Source organism: Piliocolobus tephrosceles, chromosome 8, assembly GCF_002776525.5.
Source record: "Piliocolobus tephrosceles isolate RC106 chromosome 8, ASM277652v3, whole genome shotgun sequence".
Classification (NCBI taxonomy): domain Eukaryota; kingdom Metazoa; phylum Chordata; class Mammalia; order Primates; family Cercopithecidae; genus Piliocolobus; species Piliocolobus tephrosceles.
Genome location: NC_045441.1, coordinates 68835424 through 68862083, shown reverse-complemented (window position 1 = coordinate 68862083; position 26660 = coordinate 68835424). Strand labels below are relative to the sequence as shown.

The 26660-nt window shown below is 34.3% G+C and overlaps 1 protein-coding gene across 3 annotated transcripts; it reads left to right on the top strand.

Moving 5' to 3' along the window:
- Window positions 1–183: 183 nt before the first annotated feature.
- Window positions 184–26660, top strand: TMEM106B (transmembrane protein 106B). 3 transcript variants are annotated; one of them, XM_023224859.2, is made up of 8 exons: window positions 184–401; window positions 3814–4032; window positions 7464–7527; window positions 13456–13615; window positions 19012–19152; window positions 19725–19774; window positions 20415–20468; window positions 21196–26660. In XM_023224859.2, exons 2-8 carry the CDS (start codon window positions 3816–3818, stop codon window positions 21332–21334), a joined length of 825 nt encoding a protein of 274 aa, XP_023080627.1. In that variant the 5' UTR covers window positions 184–401; window positions 3814–3815; the 3' UTR covers window positions 21335–26660. The 3 variants fall into 3 exon arrangements, with proteins under 3 accessions (XP_023080627.1, XP_023080628.1, XP_023080629.1); XM_023224860.2 differs by having other exon boundaries at window positions 212–523; XM_023224861.2 differs by lacking the exon at window positions 184–401 and adding an exon at window positions 3203–3397.

The window sequence follows — 26660 nt, the reverse complement described above, 5'->3', positions numbered from 1 at the left end:
AAGGAAGAGTGACTATTCCTAGGTAATTCGTGGCTACAGTGGACACACTTTAGTTTGAAGTCTGGGGCACACCAAGGTAATGAAACCCGGAGAGCGCACAATCTCACACGATCTGTGCCTAAGGGCTCAAGCAGGAGGAAGAAGGGCGCATGCGTCAGGCGCACGCCAGGGGCTCCCCCGCCCCTCCGGGAGCGCTCTGCGCAGGCGCGGGCGCAGGTTACAGCAGCGCTTGGCCTCTGCTGATGCCGTCGTTTTCCTACCCCTCCCCCGTTCCAGCTCTGCGGCGGCCGCGCGCTCCGGTCGCTCCACCTCCCGGCTCCCGGGACTGTGGACTCCGTGACCCTGTCCTCGGCCCTGTCCGCGCCGAAGCAGCCCGGGACTGCGCAGCGCCCCGCGTGCCGGTGAGCGACCCCGGACGTGCAGTCCCCAGGTCCCCTTCCGGAGCGGGGCTGAGCGGCTGCGCCGCGGCTTAAGCCGGGCCTGACAAGGAGGGGAGGCCGCCTGGGTGCTGGGCCCGCCGCAGGTACGGCGGCGCTCCGGGCTCGAGATCGAGGTGCTGTTTCGCCTCTTATGAGACCCAGCCAGGGAACACCGGGCTTCGGCCCAAGCCCGGCCTCTGGGTTGCCTCTAGGCCCTCACCCCTTGAGCGCCAGGTGGCCCTCTTGCTTTTGCTGTTGATGAATTTTCTTGCCATGGTGCCGGGATATTTTTCAGCTTTACAGAGTAGACTTTGTGCTAGGTGTTGTTCATGGAGCTTTTTAAAGGCGCTGGTTTCCTTCGTTCTCAAGCCCTTTTAGAACTAAAACCAGTGTTTGCACAGACGATCAGGAGTCATTTAAATTGGAGTGCTGTGATATATTTTTTCTCTCCAAATTGAGTCTGATACCCATGTTGGCTTTTAGTAAAGGAAGGAACTGCTATAATAACATTGAGCACCAAGAGGGTGGAGAAAAGGGTCTAGCACCCCTTTTTTAAACCATTGAGTCTCCAAGAATAAAAGCGGTTAAACTTGTCAGTTCTCTAAGGAAAATCTAGTAGAGAAGGCAAGGGATTCCCAGTTTTTGACAAAGTCTGGCACTTGTCCAAACACCTGCCTAAAACAATCGATCACGGCAGCTGTTAGATTAGGACAGAAAACAGGCCCAAACGGAGAGCCACTTGAGTTTTCCTTTCTGTGTCTTTTCTCTCAATGCCCTCCAGTAAGATGCAGCTTACACCCTGGCTGTGTTGACTGAGATCCCAGAAAGGGTGCCTTTAAGGCTGAAAGGGTGCCCTTAAGACCTTGCTGGTAAGGCCCAATGATCCCAGTTCAGCTGGTGTTCCGCATAGACCGCAAGGTCACTGTGTGGGGACAGTGATGTTAAGTCTTCCCTAACCTACCTATGGCTGGCAGGTATTGATTTGACCGGGGTATTGTGTCCTTGAGCCAAATTAAGACAGTGATTTTTTAGAAGTCATAAATCATTTGTCTTTTTGATGTGGGCAATTACTTTTATAAATACATAAGTTTTTTTTGAAAGAGTGAAAATCTCATTTTACAGTTTCGTTTGTACACCGTTTGTATATATTTTTTATTCTGTTTGAGTGACAGCAACAAGTGGATGGCATGGGAGTTTTATTTTTTTATCTTTGTATTTATTTTGTATATATTCATGGGCAATTTACTACAAGTGCAATTTGCTACATTGATACATGACATCCTAGTAAAGTCAAGGCCCTCAGTGCATCCAACACTGGAGCAATACACATTGTACGCACCAAGCAACCTCCCATCAGGCATGCCAATTCTAGAAAGTAAAAGTTTCTTCATACTCTAGGATGAATTGACTTATTTGGAGTATCTGTTTTTGTTTAATCAAATAATTGAGAATTTTTGAAAGAAATACTATCTGTCTTAATGTCTGTAATCTATTTTTAGGAACCGCTAAAAGACATATCAAATTTAGAAGGAGTAGAATTATGTTACTTTTAAGTTTTACTTTTTCACTTTATTTTTTCTCAGGATATAAGCAGTAAAATGCCAGCAGGGTGTATTGTGTGACTATTAAGTTCTTTTGAGCTTTAAAAGGGTATGACCTTAAGTATAAAGTTACTTCATTATCTACCTGCAGAAATTATTTTTGTGTAGGCACTAGTACTAATTATTTCTACTTAGATTTTTACATGTGTATTTAATTTTCCCATGTTATTTTGATACTCTTATCGTAAAAGTTTGTAGTATTCTAAATTTTGCTGGTTTGTAAATTATATTTAATATTTTGGAACATTGGCTTCATAATTTTAACTCTGTCAACTGCTTAATGAAAAAAACTTGCATGATTTTGGAATTTTGGGACTTTTTATTGTTGTTGCAAGTGTTTAAATGTTTAAAGTAAGAAATTTAAGGATGGAAGAGTGGTGATTGTATTTATCACAAAGGTGCACGAATTTTCAGAGGCTGAAACGTATTATTTTGAAGTTACTTGGAGATATACATCAAATACCTAGCTATCATCTGCCCAAAGCAATTTTTGCCTTTAGTGTCAACTGGTTAAAAGGTAGAATGTATTTTTATTTTATTCTAAGGAAAATGAAACCTGCATGTTTCTTTTCAGAGAACCTGCAGATGTAGACTTTTGTCAGATGTTAATGTTTGAAGGCACATTCTCATCATAAGCATGATAGGATATCATTTCACATTATTTTCTTTAAAAAACACTTCTGGACTCTAGTAAATGGCTCCTTTGTTTCAGACATTATTTTGATTGGATATTATCCTAATCCAAAAGGTAGTTTGAACATTCTCTTAAAATTTGTTCTGTAAACCAAAAATAAAATTCTGAGCCCCCCAACTGACTAAGTGGACCCTGCTTCTCTGTCAAGGGCATTGCAAAGTAAACCTAAAAATGTGATTCTGGCCATGATGAAAAGGTGGGCAGAGGGGATTGAACATACCTTGTTATACCTTCCTCCCTTTGGAATTCAGGCACAACTGACCAGCATTAATGAAAATAGAGATGTTTAAAACTAACAAAAGAGTCTCTTTGTAGCAGTAAGATATCAAATCCCAACCTGATTCTAATATAGAATCACTTGACAGATAGCAGGCCCTGAAAGAAATCAAAATATCTTACCCCAAAATATATTTCTTTGAAATGGCCTTGCAAAGCTGTCTCTTGTGGGGAAGATCCACATTCTGTACAGAATTCCCTTTCCTTTCCAGATCTTTTCCTTAATCCAGCAGAGATTTAACCAAGAGCCTGGAATATTTTAAGGTGTAATAAGAGACATTTACAAACTATTCTCTCTCAAGCCTGCTACCTGGAGGCATCATCTACATAGTAAGAACCTTGGCTTCCACAACCTCCTCCCTTGTCTAAACTACAAGCATTTCTTTCTGCTGACTTCAACTCCTCAGGTAGAGTTTAACCCGTTTCAAGCAATTGCCATTAGGAAATTTTTAAATCCACCTTTGCACCTATGACCTGGACACCCCTCAACCTTCCACCCCTGCTTCAAAATGTCCTGCTTTTCTGGGCTGAATTAATGTATACCTTACATGTATTGATTTATGCCTCTGCCTATAATTTCTGTCTCCAAAATGTATAAATCAAGCTGCAACCCAACTACCTTGAGGACATTTTCTCAGGACCTATTGAGACTGTGCCTCAGGCCTTGGTCACTTATATTTGGCTCAGAATAAGTCCCTTCAAATATTTTACAGAGTTTGACTCTTCCTTTACTGTTCTAAATTAATTAGTGTAAATATCTCATAGAGTTCTTGAATGTACTTTTTTCCCTGAAGTTTACTGTAAGATTTTTATTTTTCTTTAGACATGGGAAAGTCTCTTTCTCATTTGCCTTTGCATTCAAGCAAAGAAGATGCTTATGATGGAGTCACATCTGAAAATATGAGGAATGGATTGGTTAATAGTGAAGTCCATAATGAAGATGGAAGAAATGGAGATGTCTCTCAGTTTCCATATGTGGAATTTACAGGAAGAGATAGTGTCACCTGCCCTACTTGTCAGGGAACAGGAAGAATTCCTAGGGGTATGTGTTATTGCATTGCTTTCCCTTTAAATAATGATTTCAGGTATTTGCTCAAATACTATAAAAACTATGGGTCTCAGGAACCACCTGTTTTAGAAGACTGTTAGAATTAAAGTTGAAACATCATATCAGTTATCTTCAGGCAAAAAGATGCAAAAGAAACAAATAAAAAAAATATTAATTAAGGTTCCTAAAGCAGTAAAGAAAACCACCTCACTACCTCCAGTATTTTTTCATTCCCTCCTACTATTGTAACAGATATTCACTGTCTTGTGAACAAAAACTTATAGTCCTATTTGGCATCTATAGAGATGACATCGTAGTTATTTGCTACTTTGCTATATCAGATGTTAGAAGTGATTTAAGTAATTTGTTGACCTAATTTTTTTTTTTTTTTAAGAGATGAGATCTCGCAATTGTTGGCCAGGCTGGTCTTGAACTCCTGTCCTCAAGCAATCCTCCCATCTCGGCCTCCCAGAGTGCTAGGATTATAGCAGTGAGCCACCATGCCCAGCCAGAATTAATGTGTAAGGAAGCTTATTCTTTCACATTATTTTTAAAATTTTATTATTTTTAATAATAAGGATAGAATTTCCCCATGTTTCCCAGGATGATGTTGAATTCTTGGGCTCAAGCCATCATCCAGCCTTGGCCTCCCAAAGTGTTAGAATTACAGCTGTGAGCCACCACGCCTGGCTAACCTAATATTTTTAAGTCATTGTCTAAAGAAGAAGAATAAGCTGGCTGTGCCATAATCAGTTATTTCTAAAAGAAACTCTATGAAGAGGGATGGTATGTGAAAATGAGCCAAATTGAAAAAAAAAAAAAATTGTGATACATCACAGGGGACCTCAGAAGGAAATAATCCTCTATGTGCTGCTTATAAGTTACTTTAGGAACAGTGGCAGTAAGTAGAAATAATAAAGATACTTTGTGCTGTTCTCATTATATTCTTGGTGAAAGTTGATACGTGACCCTGGAGACACCCAGAGGGAAAAAGGACAAAGTGAAAGTGTAACGTATACCAGAGTCTTAAAAATGCTGTGGGTTGGAATTGAAGTTTACATTTGCATTGGCCTTTGAGTATGACAGTTTTTTCTTCACAGGGATAGTAGCTGTTTAAGAATAAAATAATTATTGTAGTTGAAGGGATTAATGCACCAGGCTCAGGGAGTAGGGGAGTACTGTTTTACCAGTCTGGTTACATTTTTGAGGTGTGACCAGTAAACTTTTTTGGCCATCTGGATACAGATTATGGAAAGTAGGAAATCAAGGATGACTGCAGACTTTTTTGTTTTTTTAGGTTCGTTTGTTTGAGCAACTGAAAGAAGGTAGTAACAATTTATTAAAACTGAAAAAAAGATTGTTTGAGTGTATATGTCACAGGAGAGTTCAGGAGCTCAAGTTTACACATGTATATTTGGAGATACCTATTTGACATGAAAATGGATATGTTCATTAGGCAGTTAGTTATCATAAGGGTCAGAAATTCAATTGCAGGGCCCAGCCTCAAGTTATCAATGTATAGATGACACTTAAAGCTTAGCTGGATGACAGCACCAAGCTAGTCAGTGCAGATAGCAAAATGAGACCCTAGCACTGAATGCTGAGACACTATGGCATATCAAGGTCAGTGAAAGAATTAACAAAGGACCCTGAGAAAGAACAGCGAGAGAGGAGGAATCACTGTGTCTGGTATCATGGAAGATAAGTGAAGAAAGTGTACCAAGGAGAAAAGAGTTACCAAATGTTGGATGCTACTGATAGATTAGGTAGTGTGAAGACTGAGAACTGACTATTGGATTTGGTGATATGGAGGCCACAGGAGAGTTTAAAAGAGCAGTTTTGGTAAAGGCATGTGTAGCATGTATAGAGTGGGCTCAAGAGTGCACAGGAGATGTTACATAGAGAGAAAATAGATTTTCTGAGGAGTTTGGCTCCATAGCAGAGAGAAGAGAGGTGGTCCTTAGAAGGGGCTGTGAGGTCAGGAGAGGGATTTTTTTTTATATATGTGTATATATAAGATGGAGTGAATAATAGACCCTTGTATGCTGATGAGAATTATCTGTAGAGTAAACATTGGTAATTCAGGAGATAAGAGGAATTATTGGAGTAATGTTCTTGAACAGACGAAAGGGCAGATCTGCACAGGAGCAAAGAGCTGCTCTTTTATCTATAAAAGGTAAGTTATAAACACGGGTAGTTTATTCTTGGTAATAAAAGAGAAGGTAAAGTATGGACACAGAAGCAGGTAGGTGGATAGATCTGATATTAGAAGCTTGTAGAAATTATCTTCTGTTTATCACATAATGAACTAAGAATGAGGATAGCGAAGAAGATATTAAAGATTTGAAGAGAATTGAAGTTATAAAAGTGTGGTCTTGGAGAATCAGCTTGAGAGTATGAACTTGGGAAATGTAGTATGATTGTTGACTTCATTGAGTGCTACTTGACATGAGTGATCAAAAATGAAACCAGTTGTGTATTTTTCTGTGTCCATGTTTAGCTGTGTTGATATACACATAGGAGCCAGAGGGTAGGTTTTAACCAGGGTTGTAGTTTTAGCCAAATGAATACCACTAAACAAGGTGAGATATGTAAACACACAAAAACACAGATATCCATATTGTATGTATTTGTATAATTTTGTTTAATTATATATGGGTGTGATGGGGGAACACAGATGAGAGGAAGAGTATAGAAGTGTTGGAGGGAATAACAGAAGCATTTTAGAAAGCTTTTAAAAAGAACTTGACTATCTGGTACCTTAATAGTTAATATGATAAGCCAACTTCTAATAAGCTTATAAAATTGGCATTTAAAGGTCCATTTATCCTTTAAACTTACAGATTTAGCTCAATCCAAGAAAGAAATAAAGGATACTGAAGTGACTTTAATGTGAATTGGGGTGAAACCTGAAAGGGCCCTGGAAGACTCATTATGTAGGGGGCTCTTAAAGCTTGAGATTTCTACTTCAAAAGCCAGTTTTGGTTTTCGAAGGGGACAATGTCAGAAGCTCTGCAGTGATAGAGGTTTCAGGAAAGGGAGATAGCAATATGTTTCTTCTTTTATCATCCAGACAACCAAATCAGAGTCTTAATGGACAACAGTGAAGCAGAAGGAAGGCCTGGTAAATTTAGCTCTTCGGAAAGCTGGGACTTTTTAAATTTTTTTTCAGTGGAAGAAAAAGTAATGGAGCCCTCATTTGTTACACTTTTTTTTTTTTTTTTAAGCTCGACATCTAGGTGTGAAAAAACACACTGTCTTCTCTAGAACTTCTGCTGGGTACTTTCTGAAGACTTAGCAATTTACTAAAGGAAAGAGATGAGTGCCAGATGATATTCTGGTCTTTCCAAACCAGATTGTGATGGGGAGCCATTGTATTTTTAACTAATCATAGTAATTTCTAAACCTACTTCTTTCACATTTAGGGCAAGAAAACCAACTGGTGGCATTGATTCCATATAGTGATCAGAGATTAAGGCCAAGAAGAACGTAAGTGATTCTAAGAATATGGCAGTGTTTTATGTTTTATTTTTGTTTTTTGTATTTTTTCGAATTATGTATAAACAACTCTAGTTAAAACTATTAAAAGGAAAAATGCTGTCACGTTGTTAAATTATGGCATCATATGCTTTGTATCCTTAAACAGACAAACAAGAAATTTCTGTTTGGGGTAAGGTCTTGAAAGCAGTATGGTATCTTTATCTTCTCAAATCTATGGAAATAGATCTAGAATAGCAGTAGGAAACACATATACTCACATAAAATTTTCATTAAAAATTGGATAAGGTATGCTCCACAACCCCAGAATAAAAATTGGTATTTAAACATGATGACATAAAATTTTCATTAAAAATTGGATAAGGTATGCTCCACAACCCCAGAATAAAAATTGGTATTTAAACTGGCTTAGCAGCTGTGTGGAGGTTGTGAAGGAAAGCAAAAAGAGAGTTACTAAGGATCCTATGAGCCCTGATACACAAAGCAAATACTTTGTCCCAAAAGAAGAGGACACCTAGCAAATATTTCCAAGAATAATCTGCAAAAATGACAAGATTTGCATGCTGTAGCTTGGAGAAAGTACAAAAAGACCACAGAGATGTACTAAGCATCTTCGAGAAGATGAGAAGGAACTGGACCATCCTAAATCCTCAGCGACCTTAGGAAATGTCAAAACAAAAATTCTTGCAAAAGCGTACAGATACATATCCTCAAGAAAAAAGTTGTTGAGTAGAAAACAATGTCTACAGGACAGGAGTTAGGAATGAAGGAGAGAACAGATTCAGATATTAGGGAGATCATCTCAAAACTGTGAAGATAAATACACATGGAGGCCATGTTTTCAAATACTTTGTATATCAACAGAGGATGGATCCCTTGAACAGTGAAGCTAGCAAAGTGACACTGGCATATTCCATCACCAAAAATGGAACCTTTTCTTAAAAGTACAAAAGCTCTTTTCATTTAAACATGAGCAACTGGAAAGGATCACAAAAAAGCATTATACAAATATACTTTTTAAGAAATTGAAGAAAGTAAGCTGAGCAAAATAGTGACACTTTAATAAAGGCATATGAGAAGAGCAGATGAACACTTTAATACTATATATAGAAGCTACAACTGGACAGCATAAGGCAGAAATTGAGAAGCTCAGAAATGAGATAACTAAACAATCAGAGTATGTGAAAAGAGAATTTACAGACCTCTGGAAAGAATTAGAAGAAAAACATCCACAAAACTGGAAGAACACAAGTACAAATACATTGGAAGTACAGTCAGGGAAATAGAACATAAACAGGAGGAATGAAGACATACACAACAAATTAATGTAAACGATTTGAGAGAAGTCTGAAAGTCAGATAAACTGAACATGTATGTAATTGGAGCATCTGAAGAAAACCAAAGGAATAGAACTGAACAAATGCAAAACATTAAATCAAGAACACAGAGACCTACATATTGAAAAGACATCACAATCCTGAAAAAAATGAACCCATGTTAGTGAAATTCTTGAACTTTAAAGTTAAGAAAACAATAGCAAAACTCCTAAATACCCAGGCAAAAGGATCAGTTAATTTATAAAGGTTAGAAAATCAGATTGACATGCTGCTGCTTGACTACAGTGCCTCAAACAGATAAGCAGTGGAGTGACGTATTTAGTCATCAGGAAAATAAAACGAACCAAGGATTTTAGAAATAGTCTGACCTTTTATTACAAAATGTATAAACAGATATGAATATGAAGGAAATTAGGATGAATCCCTTTATAACCTAAAAGTGGGAGAACTTTTTAAACTATTATTTTGAATGCAGAAAAGGTAAATTTGATAGGATAAACTTTTACAGAATGAAGACAAAACCTTAACTGAAGTCAAAATACAAATAGCAAACTGAGTAGTAATGTTTACAAATCATATCACAGACAGAGGGCCAATATCCTTACTCTAAAAAGAGCTTCAGAATTTGAGAAGAAAAAGGCCAACCTCCAAAGCAAAGTAGAAGCTATGAACAGCTAGTTCACAAAAAAGAAATGCAAATGACCTTTAAACATTTGAAAAGATGTCCAATCTTGCTCATAATAGAAATGCAAATTAAAACTACACTTAGATGCCATTTCTGTCACATTGGCAAAAATCCAAAATGTTGACAACATACTTTGTTGGCAGTAGTGTCTGAAAACAAGTATATTCATTCCTTGCTAGTGAATGAAAATGTGACATTATTTGCCAAATTACATCTGCATTTACTTTTTGGCTCAGGAATCCTACTTTGACAAATTTATTCTAAGGATAGTTGTCAAATATAGTAAATTGTATTTGCACAAATTATTCATTGTGCCAATGTTTGCAGAAGCAAACAACTGGAAACAATGTAAATACCCATAATAGAGGACTGATGGAATGAGATATTACCTGTACACAATGATAAAATGGAAGAACTATTTTACTACAGTGTGATATTGAGAATGTTTTTCTTTGAAAACACCACACACTCACACCCACACACATATACACACAAACAGACTGACTTATAAGCCCTAAGGACTAAATAGATTATGATGGATTCACCCACCCGTAAGAAATTAAAAATAAAACGCTAAAGTGTAGAAAATCGGATAAAACCAAATCAAATAAAACAATGGGATGATAAACCAAATCTAATAGAATTGGTTCCCCTCAGAGTTTGGGAAGGAATTTGGAAGAGGGAGTGGATAAGCAAGTAGAGTGTGCGTGTGTGTGCACGTGTGTCTATGTGTACATATTTTTTACATAAAAGATGAAATCAAAAGTAAAAGTAACTGCCAAAAATTGAGATAAAAGGAAACATTATTCTAACTGTATATGAAGTTGGTGACACTAACAAAACTGAAAGATTTTAAGTGACTTGAAAACATTGTGCTATGATTGTAGATGTCTAGTAAGTTGTGTTCCAAAGGCAAAGAGAATCAGAACAAATTTTAAACTGTACTTAATAGTTGCATTGTTAGGAGCACCTTTGATGTAGTTTGGAAATTTTATATGTAAATAAGTAATTATGTAAATCCCTTAGGAAGCAAGATTTTTAGCATTAAGAACAAAGAGATACAAAATCAAAGAAATTGAATTTTCCACTTTTGACCCAAATAGAATAATGCCTGAAATACTTCCACCTGAAATCACTAAAAAAATGGACAAATATAGTAAACAGTATTTTCCAACGTTGGACGTCAGCCAGCACAGGGCAGTGATTCCTGAGAAAGCAAAAACAAAGGAGATACACCCTATAATTGCACCAGCAAGCCCTGTGATTGTACCAGCTTACTGTCTGAGGAAGGTTCCAAGCTGCAGCACAAGGAAGGAACTAACCCAGGCACAGCTCAGTGGTCTTCCTCAATTGAGGAGATGGAACTGGATGTCCAGAAAACCAAGATGACTAGAGTTAGCAGGGCCGAGTACCAGACGGTAGAGAGCTGCAGAGGGTGCTCTTAAGACTGCAGCTGCGTCCTGGTCAACATATACGTGTGGGGAACATACCTAAGGCTGAGGAAAGAACACCCAATAGGAGCAGAGGGAATAGTCTTCAGAGCTCACACAAGGCCAAGAACAGTTGTTTCTCAATTTGTAATAAAATTATAATATTTTGGGAACAACTCTGGGTCTTTATTCCTTTACAAATTAAGTGAGTTGTGGTGAGATTAGAAAATTGTTAGTTGCTTTTGTCTGTATACTTTAGCTATGTCATTTAATCCTCAAACATGGATTTTAAAGTGGAAGAGAAGTAAACTGCGTTAAATACTGTGGGTAGGAAATGGCAAAAATGGAATTCTAACTTGACTGCAGATACACCGCACAACTTTCATAACTTCATCAGCACCTTTATAACTCCCAGGATTTGGTTGCTATCACTAGAGCCATAAGAAAAATCATTGCTAATTAATTTTGTCATGGAGACATATATTTTGTCAGTAAACTAGCCAATTTTTCAATTTGGAATGAAATACTACATGGAATGTTGTTTTATTGTCCTACCAGGTTCAATAATGTTTGTTATGGCTACAAACTTGTTATACAGAGTAATTTAGAACATGATTCATTTATTCGCAACTAGGACTGACTCATAAGCCCTAAGGACTAAATAGATGATGATGGATTCACCCACCTATAAGTAATTAAAAATAAAACCCTAATGTGTAGAAAATCCAACAAAGTTCAGATTTTATTATGATGTTAAATTCTTCTTATGCTTTTTTATGTATTTTGGTGTATTGTAGATACTATAAACGTGTTTAAATTTCCTATTAGGTAATTCAGTGGGGATCACTACCCTACTCAGGTTGAGAATCCAGAATGAGTAAGTGGGAACTACTTTGTTTGCTCAAGACAACAGTATGGACTTACTAGCAGTGATTTAGCAAATTTGTGTTTGCTTATATTATTTTGTTTTTTAATAAACCAGTTTGCTCTGTTCTTAACTTGGGCAACTTAAAACACTAAGAAATATTTTAAAAATATCTGCAGGAGGCACTTTAATAGTTGTTGTAATACATACAAAGATTAAATCCATCAGAGCATTTAGAAAGGAATTGGTGGTGAAGAGAGAGTGGGAAGAAACAATAAAATGGAAAATTTTTGCATAAGTAGAATGTAAGGAAAATAAGAAATAATTGTCATGCAAGACTCAAATAAAAAAGGATGTTGTGGGCATCCAGTAGAGGGCTTGTATATTAGAGAGAACAGGAAATAGTCCTTTGAAACTCTGGGTTTGAGGTTAACCTTGAAAAGAGGAAATTTTTGCCTACAAATATTGGAAAGAGCAAGAAAAGGAAGAAATACATTTCAGGAGAGTTAGAAGAATGTCAAAGACATGTAAGGCTTAGTTTCTTCCTTGTCTTATACCTGTGTAATATATCTTGATTAAAAAAAGAAATGTAACAACACCTTCAAAGCAGAGTTGATCAATGTAAAAAATATTTTAAAAACTGAGTACATAAGTACTTTGAGATGAGAATACTCAAAGGAGACTATAGTAAGAATCGTTTATGAGGCATGTGGTCATTTTTTTTTTTTTTTATTTTAAAAGTATGGAGGATGTGCAGGTTTGTTAGATAGGTAAATGTGTGCCATGGTGGTTTGTTGTACCTGTCAACCCATCCCCTAGGTTTTTAAGCCCAGCATGATTAGCTATTTGTCCTCATGCTCTCCCTTCCCCATCATTATTTTTAAGATGGTTCTGATGAGCAGTCACTTTAGGGGATCATGCAATGGCAAAACTCATGTGAAAATTCTGCTTCATGAATTCAGAGGGAGTTTTGAAATGTGTATTTGTATGAAGCTCCTCAACTTGATTCTAATGTGAAAACTGCTCTGGCAGTCACTAAAGTAAATGTTCTATTGTTTTTAAGCCCAAAATTTCAGTGTCCAAAAATGTGATTCCATTTGTTTTTTTTTTTTTTTTTTTTTTGACATGGAGTCTCGCTCTCTCGTCCAGGCAGGAGTGCCGTGGCGTGATCTCGGCTCACTCCAACCTCTGGCTCCCGGGTTCAAGCTATTCTCCCGCCTCAGCCTCCTGAGTACCTGGGATATCAGGCATGCATCACCATGCCTGGCTAATTTTTGTGTTTTTAGTAGAGATGAGGCTTCACCATGTTGGTCAGACTGGTCTCGAACTCCTGACCTCGTGATCCACCCACCTCAGCCTCTCAAAGTGCTGGGATTACAGGCATGAGCCACTGCGTGCCGCCGATTTCATCTTTTGAAGGGAACATCTTAACACTTAGTAGACTCAGACTCAACAATACCCAGTACTTTCAGATGTGAAAATTTGGTAACATTTAATATATGTTGCTGCTAATATACAGGGGAAATTGAACATATCTTCTCTAATGTTACATTATATAATTCTTGATGCACATGTACTTAAATATCCTCTTTTCCTTTTCAGAAAGCTGTATGTGATGGCTTCTGTGTTTGTCTGTCTGCTCCTTTCCGGATTGGCTGTGTTTTTCCTTTTCCCTCGCTCTATCGACGTGAAATACATTGGTGTAAAATCAGCATATGTCAGTTATGATGTTCAGAAGCGTACAATTTATTTAAATATCACAGTGAGTATAACTTTATATGAAAAATGTTTAACTTCATTCTTTTATCCTATTAAGCAGCACCTTTGTCTCCATTGAGAAGAGATGTTTGTTAAATGTGACACTGGTCAGTGTGCTTTCTGTATGCCTTTGCTGTATTGACCTTCAGTACCATTTCTGGTTCTGCTAAAAATAGCAATAATAAATACTGGCAATTCTGTATATGCAGAATCATTTAGCGTTTGAAAATGTCTTTAGGAGGGTAAAATAAACTAAAAAAAGAAAAAAGGTATTACAATTTACTTTTCAACATTTGACTCTGAATAACTTCTAGCCAAGTGTTGACATAGTTGATTTGATAGATTTTATAAATGTAACATTTTCATTTCATTGTATTTGGGAAATGCAGTTTTTGCCACCTTTAACAGACCATTCCTTTATCAGCTTTAAAGATGACATACAAGTGACTGGTTTCTCTTTTGTAAATTAGCATATGTAAAAATGCCTGTGGTTTTTTTTAATTATACTTTTTAAGTTCTAGGGTACATGTGCACAACGTGCAGGTTTGTTATATATGTATACAGGTGCCATGATGGTGTTCTGCACCCATTAACTTGTCATTTACATTAGATATTTCTCTTAATGCTATCCCCCTACCCCACCACAGACCCTGGTGTGTGATGTTCCCCACTCTGTGTCCAGATGTTCTCACTGTTCAATTCCCACCTATGAGTGAGAACACACTGTGTTTGGTTTTCTGTCCTTGCAATAGTTTGTTCAGAATGATGGTTTCCAGCTTCATCCATGTCCCTGCAAAGGACATGAACTCATCCTTTTTTATGGCTGCATGGTATTCCGTAGTATATGTGTGCCACATTTTCTTAATCCAGTCTATCATTCATGGACATTTCAGTTGGTTCCAAGTCTTTGCTATTGTGAATAGTGCCGCAACAAACGTACATGTTCATGTGTCTTTATAGCAGCATGATTTATAATCCTTTGGTATATACCCAGTAATGAGATGGCTGGATCAAATGACATTTCTAGTTCTAGATCCTTGAGGAATCGCCACACTGTCTTCCATAGTGGTTGAACTAGTTTACAGTCCCACCAACAGTGTAGAAGTGTTCCTGTTTCTCCACATCCTCTCCAGCATTTGTTGTTTTCCGAACTTTTTAATGACTGCCATTCTAACTGTTGTGAGATGGTATCTGATTGTGGTTTTGATTTGAATTTCTCTGATGGCCAGTGATGATGAGCATTTTTTCATGTGTCTGTTGGCTGCATAAATGTCTTCTTTTGAGAAGTGTCTGTTCATATCCTTCGCCCACTTTTTGATGGGGTTTTTTGATTTTTTTCTTGTAGATTTATTTAAGTTCTTTGTAGATTCTGGATATTAGTCCTTTGTCAGATATGTAGATTACAAACATTTTCTCCCATCTGTAGGTTGCCTGTTCACTCTGATGGTAGTTTATTTTGCTCTTTAATTAGATCCCATTTTTCAATTTTGGCTTTTGTTGCCATTGCTTTTGGTGTTTTAGTCATGAAGTCCTTGCCCATGCCTATGTCCTGAATGGTACTGTCTCGGTTTTCTTCTAGGATATTTATGGTTTTAGGTCTAACAGTTAAGTCTCTAATCCATCTTGAATTAATTTTTGTATAAGGTATAAGGAAGGGATCCAGTTTCAGCTTTCTACATATGGCTAGCCAGTTTTCCCAGCACCATTTATTAAATAGGGAATCCTTTCCCCATTTATTGTTTTTGTCAGGTTTGTCAAAGATCAGATGATTGTAGATGTGTGGTATTATTTCTGAGGGCTCTGTTCTGTTCCATTGGTGTATATCTCTGTTTTGATACCAGTACCATGCTCTTTTGGTTACTGTAGCCTTATAGTATAGTTTGAAGTGATGCCTCCAGCTTTGTTCTTTTTGCAAACAATGTGTGTTTCTTCGAACATTGTTTTTGGAAGGACTGTGTAGCCTTGCCACTCATGAAAACAAAACAAAGAAAAAGCTCAGAGAGGTTTTCTACCTGTTTTACATGTTAACATTTGTTTGAAAAGAGCATGGTTTACTAACTGTTGAATTAGGAAAAGGGACGATGTATATTGGCCAACCATGAAATATATCTGAGTGACAGTGATCTGCCAGGAAGAGTGATAGTTGTTTTTTCTTGCAGAGGTGAGTGGTATGGTTAAGGTTGAGGTAGAGATGTCTGTAGTGGTGATTGGAAAGAGGGAAGTTTGTCGGGACAGTGAGTGAAACAGAATGTTATGTTAAAGTGGAATCACTACTTAATTGCAGACAAAAAGTAACTCCCATGGATCCGTTTATCCTTATTGCTTTCTGTCAAAAGTTGCCGGTTTAAGGACTTTTTCTTTAAAAACAACAATATAGGAAAAAAAAAAAAATATATATATATATATATATATATTATATATATATATGAATAAAACATTTATAACACAATGCTAATTGTAAATTGTTTTACACAACTGGGGAATTGTTGGGTATTTTCTCAGCCCTTTGGAACAAGGAACACATTTTCTTTTTTGTACACTGTTTAAAACATTGACCAGATTTTTTTTGGCCTACCTCCAAAGCCTTTTTTAGTGTCAAAGAACATAAATATGTACTACTAATAAAAAGCCATGTGATGTTTTCTTTTAAGTACCAGAAAGTATATTTAAATGTGAATATCATACTCTATTTTAAATAATTATGCAGAAATTCTCACATTTTGGAATACTGCCACTTAAACTGAGACAGACTGAACATTAAATGAAAAATAAGATTATTATTTGGATGAACATTAAGTTTAACTAGATGACAATAAGAGGCTGAATTTTCTGTACATTATCAGTATTTTGAAAACGGAACTGCTTTGCTTTCTTAAAATTAGTACATAGTAGTAGTACTACTTTTTAGTAACATTTGTCTTTCTGCTTACAAAAATATTTGTCATTATAAGACATTTGAAAACTATAATGTATGAAGATTTTTACTTCTACTACCTAGGTCGAACTATTACTACATACATATATTTACGAGCAATGCATATACATTTACAAATGTAATCATTCTCACGTGTAAAGGATACACACACACTCATTCACATATATACAAATGCACATTTCAACTAGGTCACAGTAAATTTTCCCATGTCAAATGGTCTTGTGTAGTCTTTTCCGTGATCATGTTATAATTAATTCAACCATTTTTTTTAATGGATGTTTAATTTTGCTATTACAAATATTCAGAAAACATCTATGTGCTTAAACTTTGTTTCCATTTCAGGTTATTTCTTTAGGATAAATTCCTGAAAGTATATTTGCCAATTAAAGATGATAGGTAGTTTAGGGTCTTTGTGAATAATTACAATGATCTCTTTTCATCTTTCAAGTTAAATGAATTCTCACTACTCTGAGCAACAAATGTCTGACCTTTATTACTAAATTTTTATTTATTGTGTCTTATTTTTTATTTGTCTTAATTCTCATAAGCATTTGTATTCTCAACCTGTTTTGTGTCATTGATCCTTTAAATATTCTAATGAAACTTATGTACAGTACAGAAAAAGACAGGTACCAGCATAATTTTGCATATACAAAGACTTCCAAGATTCTTCTAAATTTCAATCCTTGGTCTTATCAGAAGATCCATTGACCTCATATTAACTGTATCTTTCCTATCATGTCTGGAAATGAAATTGACATGAACATTAAGAACCAGATAAAACGTTTATATATTTAGATAAATGTTATTTTTACTACGTTTGAGAACTTTTTTGAAATTTCTTTACATTTGTGACTATACCAATGTAAATGACTCCATAAATGTAATCATATAATTGCTGACTCTAGCATATTCTTTCATCCTTTTTTACTAAAACTATTTTCTCTCCTTCAGCTCGTCCCATATTGTATCTTTTCATATCTTTCTCCATATTCCTGTTAACATGTATATATACACTCACATATTCAGCTTTATAAAAATCAGTATTTTTAAAAAATATTATTAAGTACTTACTTATGTACATCTTGGTTTTCACATTTGTTAATACCTTGTAAAAATCTTTCCTGATTATCTGGCTTGGTTCTTTTTGATGGCTTCGTAATTTTCCATATAAGGACTTAATATAATGTATTCATTGTTTTATGAATAGAATTCGTTTTATTTTGAGGATTTTTTTTCCCATTTCAAATAACACTGTCATTAGCATCCTAATGTTTTTATTTCTGTGAAATAGGTGCTCAGAAGTAGGATTGCTAGATCAAAGTCTGTACACAGTTCTAATTTTAATGTATATGACTGAATTACTGATGAAATGGCCTTAATACTTCACATATTTGCTAGCAGTATAAAAATATACTCTTTTCCCATATCTGTGCCAGGAATAGAATTTGTTGCTTTCTATAAATTATACTAGTTCAAGGAATTTAAAGCAATATTCCATTTTTACTTAAATTAACTTTTTCCTAACTGTAAATGAAGTTGAGCATTGTAAAATATTTTTGGCCATTTAGCTTTGTACCTTTTTGATTTGTTTATGTATATTCTTTGTTCTTTTTTCATTTCCTGTTAGAGTTTTGTCTTTTCAATTTGTAAGGGCTCTTTGCATATTCTAGATTATAACTGATGCTTACAAATATTTCTTCTATTTATCATTTAGTGTCTACTGATTTTGTTTATGATACCTTTTGGTATGACTGTTTTAGATCTTTTATATATCTGTTATTTTTTATTTAACATTTTTAAATTTTTTAATGACTGTTTTCTACAGTAATTTAAGACAATTGTAAATTAGAAATGTATAAGGTGATCCCAGCTATTAGTTGTTACTTAAGCATGTGAATGATGTAACCAGGTTTCTCCCCAACCAACCAGACTTGAATCTAGCCCATTTCTTCTTCATAGTGAGCTGGTGTAAATCTCTACTAGTGTATAAGCTGAAATAGCAGTTTCTTTTAAACAAAAAAGATGATTTTAGGTACTATTGAACATTTTAAATGATCATCTTTGTATTTAATAGAATAGCAAACAGCTCACTAATAAAGTTTGTAGAGACGTGTATATATTGAGTTAGTAAAAATGTAGATTAAATCTTAAAATTGTTTTTATTAAACATTTGCTAAGGCCACAATTAAATTTTCTGACATTAATTTGTCCATATTCTGAAACTATACATTTTCTGTTTTTTTAAATGTTGAATCATGTGTTTATTCTTGGCATGTTACCTACATAGTACTCATGCATAAAACCAAATATAATTGGTTTGATTTTCTTTGACATTTTGGTATTACTTTCTTTTTCTTAATAAATGAAGCATAGCCACAGCTGAAGTTACTTTCTTTAATTTTAAATACATATTTGTATGTTTATTTTTAGCTAACTTGTACATTTTGTCTCCTTTTTTGTAGAACACACTAAATATAACGAACAATAACTATTATTCTGTCGAAGTTGAAAACATCACTGCCCAAGTTCAATTTGCAAAAACAGTTATTGGAAAGGCACGCTTAAACAACATAACCAATATTGGTCCACTTGATATGAAACAAGTAAGACTCAATCATGAAATACTTTGTAAGAGTGAAATGAATATCAACTTTGTATATCATATAACTTGAAGGAGGTGGGGGATTTCCTCAAAAACTTGATTTAGAAATGTGTCTCCGCTGGGTACAATGGCTCATGCCTGTGATACCAGCACCCTTGGGAAGCTGAGCTTGGTGGACTGCTTGAGCCCAGGAATTCAAGACCAGCCTGGGCAACATGGTGAAACCTCATCTCTACAAAAAAAATACAGAAATGTGCTGAGTGTGGTGGTGTGCACCTCTCGTCCCACCTACTGGGGAGGCTGATGTGGGAGGATCACTTGAACCCAGTAGGTCGAGGCTTGCAAGCCGTGATCACACCGCTGTACTCCAAACTGGGTGACACAGTGAGATCGTGTCTCAAAGAAAAAAAAAAAGAAAAAGAAATGTGTCTTGTAGACTTACAAGATGAAATATTTGAGAATCAAGCTTGTAAAGGGAGAAAATTTTCTAATTCTTTGAAGTTATGAAGTATATCAGAAATATTTGATGTTTTGATCCTATTCTCTATTGATTTTTTCCCTTTTGCCTTTCAGATTGATTACACAGTACCTACCATTATAGCAGAGGAAATGAGTTATATGTAGTAAGTTCTGATTTATAACTTTTTATTATCAAGTAATGAAATGTATAAAATAAAGTATTAAGAATATACATGTTTTTTAATTTCCATAGTCAGTCAAAAACAGTACATTATGCATTATTCTGGTTTCTGATCCTCTCTGTTCTTCTTTTTCAACATATATAATATTCATGTGTATATATGTACATAAAATTTGTTTTGTTTTTTTTTTCAGAATTAGGGTCATATATACCATGTCACTTTATTTTTAGTTACTATGTTAACTATGTTACTATGTTAAACTTAGTTACTATATTAAAATAATTATAAATTTTCATCATCTTTTGAAAGCTTAGATATAGAATTTTAGGGTAAATAACAACCTAGTTATCAAAATTTCAGAAGATGAGCAAAATATGTAAGTAATTTATAGCCTGCATTTAAACAACCCTGCAACTGCAGTGGTGTGAATACATACATGTTTTTCTAGTAAGAAGGCATGAATATATCAGTCATTGTTTGAAGTATAGAAAATGCTCAACCAATAAATGCTTATTATATATTCTTAGGTAGCATGTTAGCTTTACTATAGGAAGGAGAATTTATATTTATAAGTTATAATGTAATAACTTGTATTTGTTCACGTTTTAATTTCTTTTAACAGTGATTTCTGTACTCTGATATCCATCAAAGTGCATAACATAGTACTCATGATGCAGTAAGTATGAATCTTTTTTGAAAGAGATATTGCTTGTCAAAATTCTAGATTTATAACATTGGCTTATAATATACACAACATCTTTATAAATGCCACCTCAGTTGGGTTTTAAGCCTTACAAGAGTGCTGTGAGGTTGAGTAAGTATCACCCACTTTAAAAATCAGGAAATGGTCAGAGAAGTAGTGAAAGACTACATGACTGCTAAATAGTGAATCTGGATGTCACAAGAGTTCAGGAAAATGGAAAGGATATGGTGAACTGAGCCCCACATCCAGTTCCTTACTCCCTTGATAAGTAGTTATTAACAGTAATAAGAAGTAGTAATATTATTGGTTTGTAAATTGGGTGTTATCTAAGCCAATAAAACATTGTTGGTTACAGGTTTGGTGTTTTGACCATTAGCTGACATTTGATTAACCTTTTTTTCTATAAGAGAACCATGGTCACTTTTAAGCATATAATGAACTTTTACATTTTCAACAGAAGATAATTGTCTTAAAATATTACATTTATTATGTGTAATTATATTGACAGGGCTCACTCAGCTATCCGTTTTTGTTGTCTCTTGGGGAAATGTTCCTTAAGAGGACTATGTGCACAATATTAAGTTATCATTAATCAAATATTCTCTTCTAGGAGATAATTTTTATGTGTAAAAGTAGTCTCATTATGGAAAAACTTCTAATATAACTATTAAATGTCTCTCCCCACTTACATTATTTTTAGAGTTACTGTGACAACAACATACTTTGGCCACTCTGAACAGATATCCCAGGAGAGGTATCAGTATGTCGACTGTGGAAGAAACACAACTTATCAGTTGGGGCAGTCTGAATATTTAAATGTACTTCAGCCACAACAGTAAAAACTGGAAGAGATGGATTTAAAGAAGAAATATCTATTGATGTTTCCTACACTCTCAGTGAAGAGGTATATCCTAATAGGAGATCTTAAATTGAACAAACCTAAAGTTTACACTTCTATTTTAAGAATACAGTTAAAAGTATGTGGACCTGCCGTTCTTGTAACTCTCCACTCTGTGTTAATGATGTATTTGTACTAGGATCTTTTACTTGAATCTAAATTTACTGTTTGACTTCCTTCTCCAGCCTATCCCCTACAGGGAAAAGCTGATACTTCCCCTATAGTACAATAAATAATTATTTAAAAGTCATCGCTCCAGTCACTACTGAAACCATAATTTTGGTGATAAACATAATTTGAGAAACTTAATTTCTGAATGTTTTTATAGAAAATTACTGAAAGTCTATTATTCATGGAAGACTTTTAAATAACCTTTTTTCCTGTTTTATAAATTCCCATTCTTATAAGTAGTATTTCAGCTACACGATATTTTAGCTTTCAGCTAAACATTTATAGCTTTTCATTTGTTGACACTGTAATCATCTGCATGTTTTTGTTACTTACTTCAAGTTAGTGATTGCCTAACACTTGTAAGCCAAAATAATCTTTGCAAAATTTCATACCTAAAATTTTGAAAGCCCCTAATCTTTTCACACGTCTTTCTGTATTATAGTTTTGTGAAATCTTTGTGTGATCTTCAAACATTATCATTTAATGTACAATACTGTAAATAAACTGTGCATGGCTTTTGTACAGCTTTAGTAAATGTCAAGTAAAGTGGTACAGATTCATTACAACAAGTTTCTCGTAAAAATACAATAAATAGGAAAATGAAATTCAGAAACCCATAGATTGGGAATAGGTTCCAATTACGTGTTGGATCTGGCATAAAATAAATTTGAAATATTTTGATGCTCCATTTTTTTTTATGTTGCTTTTCATGCTAGAGAATGGTGTAGACATATTTTGCAACTGTTAGGTACCCAGTTATCAATTTTATCAATATTTTACAGAAGGAAACTTTTTTTTGATAGAAATTGTTCAAGAAATCCTGTCATTAAATGATGGTGGCTATATCAAAACAAAACCTATTTAGAAATTTAATCACTTTGCACATCACTTGGAATATGATGCCTCTAGTAGTTACTTTTTTATAGTTTTCTACTTTTAGTTTTAATTTTATTTAAAATTGTTTTCAAATATAGATTATTGACTTACTCACTTTGCTGTTTTATATTTTCAATATCATTTTTCTTTTTGTTTTTTCACTTACCAAGTTCTAGGGACATTTAAAATAGTATCACTAAGTGTAGGAGTGATGATACCAAAAAATGTAGGTGGGTTGAGATTAATTTCATTCTGTTTTCTCGTGACAGAAATCAGGTTTCCCGTTCCCCATCCCCTAAGTGCCTAACTTAGGTCTAAAACAGCCTGTTTATTAGTCTGACTCTCTCAAGCATAAAACGTAAGCTTTATTTGTTTAATTCTGCCTTTAAACACACTCAGGTTTCCCCTTAATTTTCATATTATTTTCTCCAGGTTTTCCTGAGTGAATATCTTAAATTCGTTGAATGTGCTTTTTCTTTTTTTTTTTTTTTTTTTACACTAGTCTTCCCTTAATTCATTGCTAACTCAAGCCATCCTTACTATTAAACCCAATATCAGTCCTTTAAGTTCATTATGGCCTTTCTAGTAAAAAAAAAAAAAAAAAAATACAACTTCATTTTCATTTTTCTTCTGCTATATTTTCTGACTACTACTGCATACTTCTTTGATACATTGATTCTGTTTGTATTTTTTATATCATTCTCATTTTCTCATTTGACATGATCTATGTCTATATATGATAGAGATCCCCTTTTGTCTCAACATTTTTAATTATGTGACTTCAAAAATCACCTGTATCTCTAGTAGGGCTTCCAAATCTGCTTCTCCATATGTGACCAGTCACCTGTCTGCTTTCACATTTAGCTAGTGAGCTACACATTTACTAAAATGTGTAAATTTTACACATTTAGTGACTGTGTAAAATCAAAAAAATGTTAAAGACATTTTATCATATCCTTTCTATTATGTTCCCACCCTGTCCTCATGTCCCATTTACTTCATTATCACCATTCATTTAAAATTATCTTTTAGATATGCTCATACAAAAATCAATCCTTGTTTTCTTGCTTGTGTTTTTTAACCTTAGAAAATTTCTTGCTTATGTCTTTTAACCTTGGAAAATTACATTGTGTCAATTAAATAGATTTTTCTGATGATCTGTGCTTCTTATATCCTATTAGAGTACATACGTAGTATCTCCTGAAAAGGATGGAAAGTAGAAGAAACATTTGCTTTTAAGTCACTTAATTTTGAATCTTTTTTCATTTTTTGAATTAATTTTTTTTTTTTTTTTACTATATCTAGTTTCATTGGAGTTTGAGTCAGAAAAAAAACAAGAATTTGCAACACGTAAAAAAGATAGAAGAGAAATTAAGATGGCATGTGACTACTTTCAGAGAGAGTTAAGTAACTGTCAGAATCAGCCTGGAACAAAACAGGCTGTAAGTTAATAAAACTACAAACACACATTCAGGTGAAGCAGAAGTATAGCCATAAAACATCTAGAAAGAGTGAATGAGGCTTTTAGCTTTTCTTAGGTCAGTGTCCAATGTGCTTTTTCCCATGGGAATAGGATAGGTATTAATACACTTTTCTAAACTGCTCTCAGACCTTATCCAGAGGACATGGTAAAGATATGTTACAGAAATTTTTCTGATACTTCTTGGTATAACTTTCTTTTAAGTTACACCCTAGTAGACTGGTCATTCTAATAAAATACAGTACTATAACAAACATCTGTGTGTTGATAGCACATTGGCCCTTTTTAGAGTTCTTTCCTATGTTTTTCTTACATGATTTCCCACAGTTCCATGAGTCCAACAAAGGAGAGTGTTAGGCTCCTTATCTTTTAGAAGGGGAAGGAAAGGCATGGAGAAGTTGAGGGACTGGCTGAAGATCACATACATAACTAAGTAGTATAATTGGAGCCAGACCAAGTGTCTGTCTCCCATATCTGTGTTCTGTCGTTTAAAATATATATTGGAAATCCCTGCTGACTCAGATTGGTATGATTAAAAATGAGAGGAAAGTTCAAATAGTAGTGACAATCAAACTAATACTGCTGGGCTAAGATTTTGGTAGCATCTAAAATGTTTTCAGTGGAGAATGAACACTTATAAAATGCTTTGGAACATAATCTTTAGCTTAATTTTCTGTTAAAATTTAGTACCCCTTCATCATTCCAATAAAGATTGATCCATTGTCTAAGGAAATTATTTATAAATAAGAGATTAATGTATTTGAGATTTGAAATAAGAATAGTATGAAAATATTAGATACTACATAAATTGTTTGAAATTACTAAATAACCATCTTAAGTATGGAACATTTAAATGGCTATATTTTGTGTACAGTTTTCCTGTGCGTTTTTTGTTAGGCCAATGAAGCAATTATTTTCTCTAAGAAAATGACAATAAAATATAGCACATTTCAGATTGTCTGATTTACAGTTTGGAAAGGACACTGCAATGTTCAAATAGGTAGGAGACCATCAAAAACACAATTAAAATAACGTGTTAGGAGACTTGAAACTTTAGTCCAATAAATCCTTCATGGTTCTTAGCCTTATTATTGTGATATAATTCTAGATATTTTCTTGGCGGGCATGTGCCCAACTCTTCCCCCACCCCATTTTGTTTGTCTTTTAAAGTTCTTAGAATAAACAGTTATTTATATAATAATTATATTTTATTTAAGAAAATAGTTTGTTACTTTTTAAAAGATGTAAATTTTTAAATTTACAAATACATATGGGTCTTTGATAAGCAATATGAATTGAATTTCAGGTTACTAGGGTTATAAGCAAAAGGTTGCTTACCATAATGTCATTAGGTCATGATTTGTAGCTCACATCTGGAAGCAGCAGCTACTTGGCTCAAGTACATATAAAAGTAATTAGTTTTATTCTCTCTTTTTTATAAAATTGGGTTTCAGATGTTTATCTTACACTATTTTCTTTTAGGGAAAAATTTTACATGTTTGAGATGGTGGAGTAAAAAGACTGTTAAACATTTCTTTTAAAAAATTATTTTTACATTATAACAATATATTTATGATGTGTTTAGATGAAAAATTTAACTTCTGTGTCCCAGATCTACTTTCAAAGTGAAATTTTCATTTGTCAGCTGAAATTTCTGACTAGAACTAACATTTGTGTATTTTTGTGTTTAGTCAGAATACAGATTTCACAGTGAATTTTTGAAGTTTGTCCTTAAATTGGATAAAGTCAAGTGATTAAAGTTACTAAAGAGATAAAAATGGTAATTTCCATTTTTAAAACTAATTTGGTTGTGTTTATAGTTATTCGCACAAGTATTTATCACAGACTCTAAATTGAAAAAGAGTATGATCTATATTTGACCCTAAAATTGTTCCATAAATTAACAAAGATATGGCAAATTTTTCATAACTAAATCTAAGTCTTCTAAAAGGAAGCTGTTACCCTTCTGTTTTTAATTATGTTAATTGAAATGTGTTTAAGAGATGATTTCAGCATATTTTGAATATTAAAAAAACAAAAAAGGATTAGTATTGGGCCAATGGCCAAAAGGTAATATTACTACCATGTAGATTGTTATAGTTCAAATTGTCCCACTTCCCCCAGAATTTTAGAAACTAGAAGTCTGGGAGATGCTGTATCAGCTGTAGTTGGATAATTCCAAGTGCTGATTGTACTATTCATCTTTTTTATTACTGTGTCAGATGAAACAAATGCCAAGTTGCAAAAGATGCAGATTTTTATTATATAATGGTTTTATGCATAAATTATTAACAAGCCATGCCTTGTATGTTTCATCTTATATTTTTCTTTAGAACTAAACTAGAACAGATTTTGGAAAATGATTTGATGTGCTTGCTCACTTGATTCACTTGGTCAGATATTTGAATGATGGTATTACCTAGATTCTAGTCCTTGATTCTAGTTATATAATAAATAATAATATAGAATGTGAAAATATGTTTTGGCACTTACTGTTTATATTATGTAGTAGCCTCCATCATGACACACTACATTTATGAATTGAGCAGTTCTGTAATTGTAATTATTATTGCTGTTCATGTAACAAAACATGCTTATGATAGTAGCAAACAAATAGAAATGCCCCCAAAATGCTATTTTTTTAATTCAGTTGTAACTATTACTCTTGTAGTTGTGTATGACACAATAAAATTTGTAAAAAAATTTTAGCATGAAAAATAAAATTTGTATCACTCATGTA

Bases quoted from the DNA above. Each gene is read 5' to 3' on its own strand.
- TMEM106B (XM_023224859.2), top strand. From the start codon at position 3,816: ATGGGAAAGTCTCTTTCTCATTTGCCTTTGCATTCAAGCAAAGAAGAT. The intron at 4,033-7,463 runs GTATGTGTTATT...TTTCACATTTAG, and splicing joins AACAGGAAGAATTCCTAGGG to GGCAAGAAAACCAACTGGTG. The intron at 13,616-19,011 runs GTGAGTATAACT...CCTTTTTTGTAG, and splicing joins CAATTTATTTAAATATCACA to AACACACTAAATATAACGAA.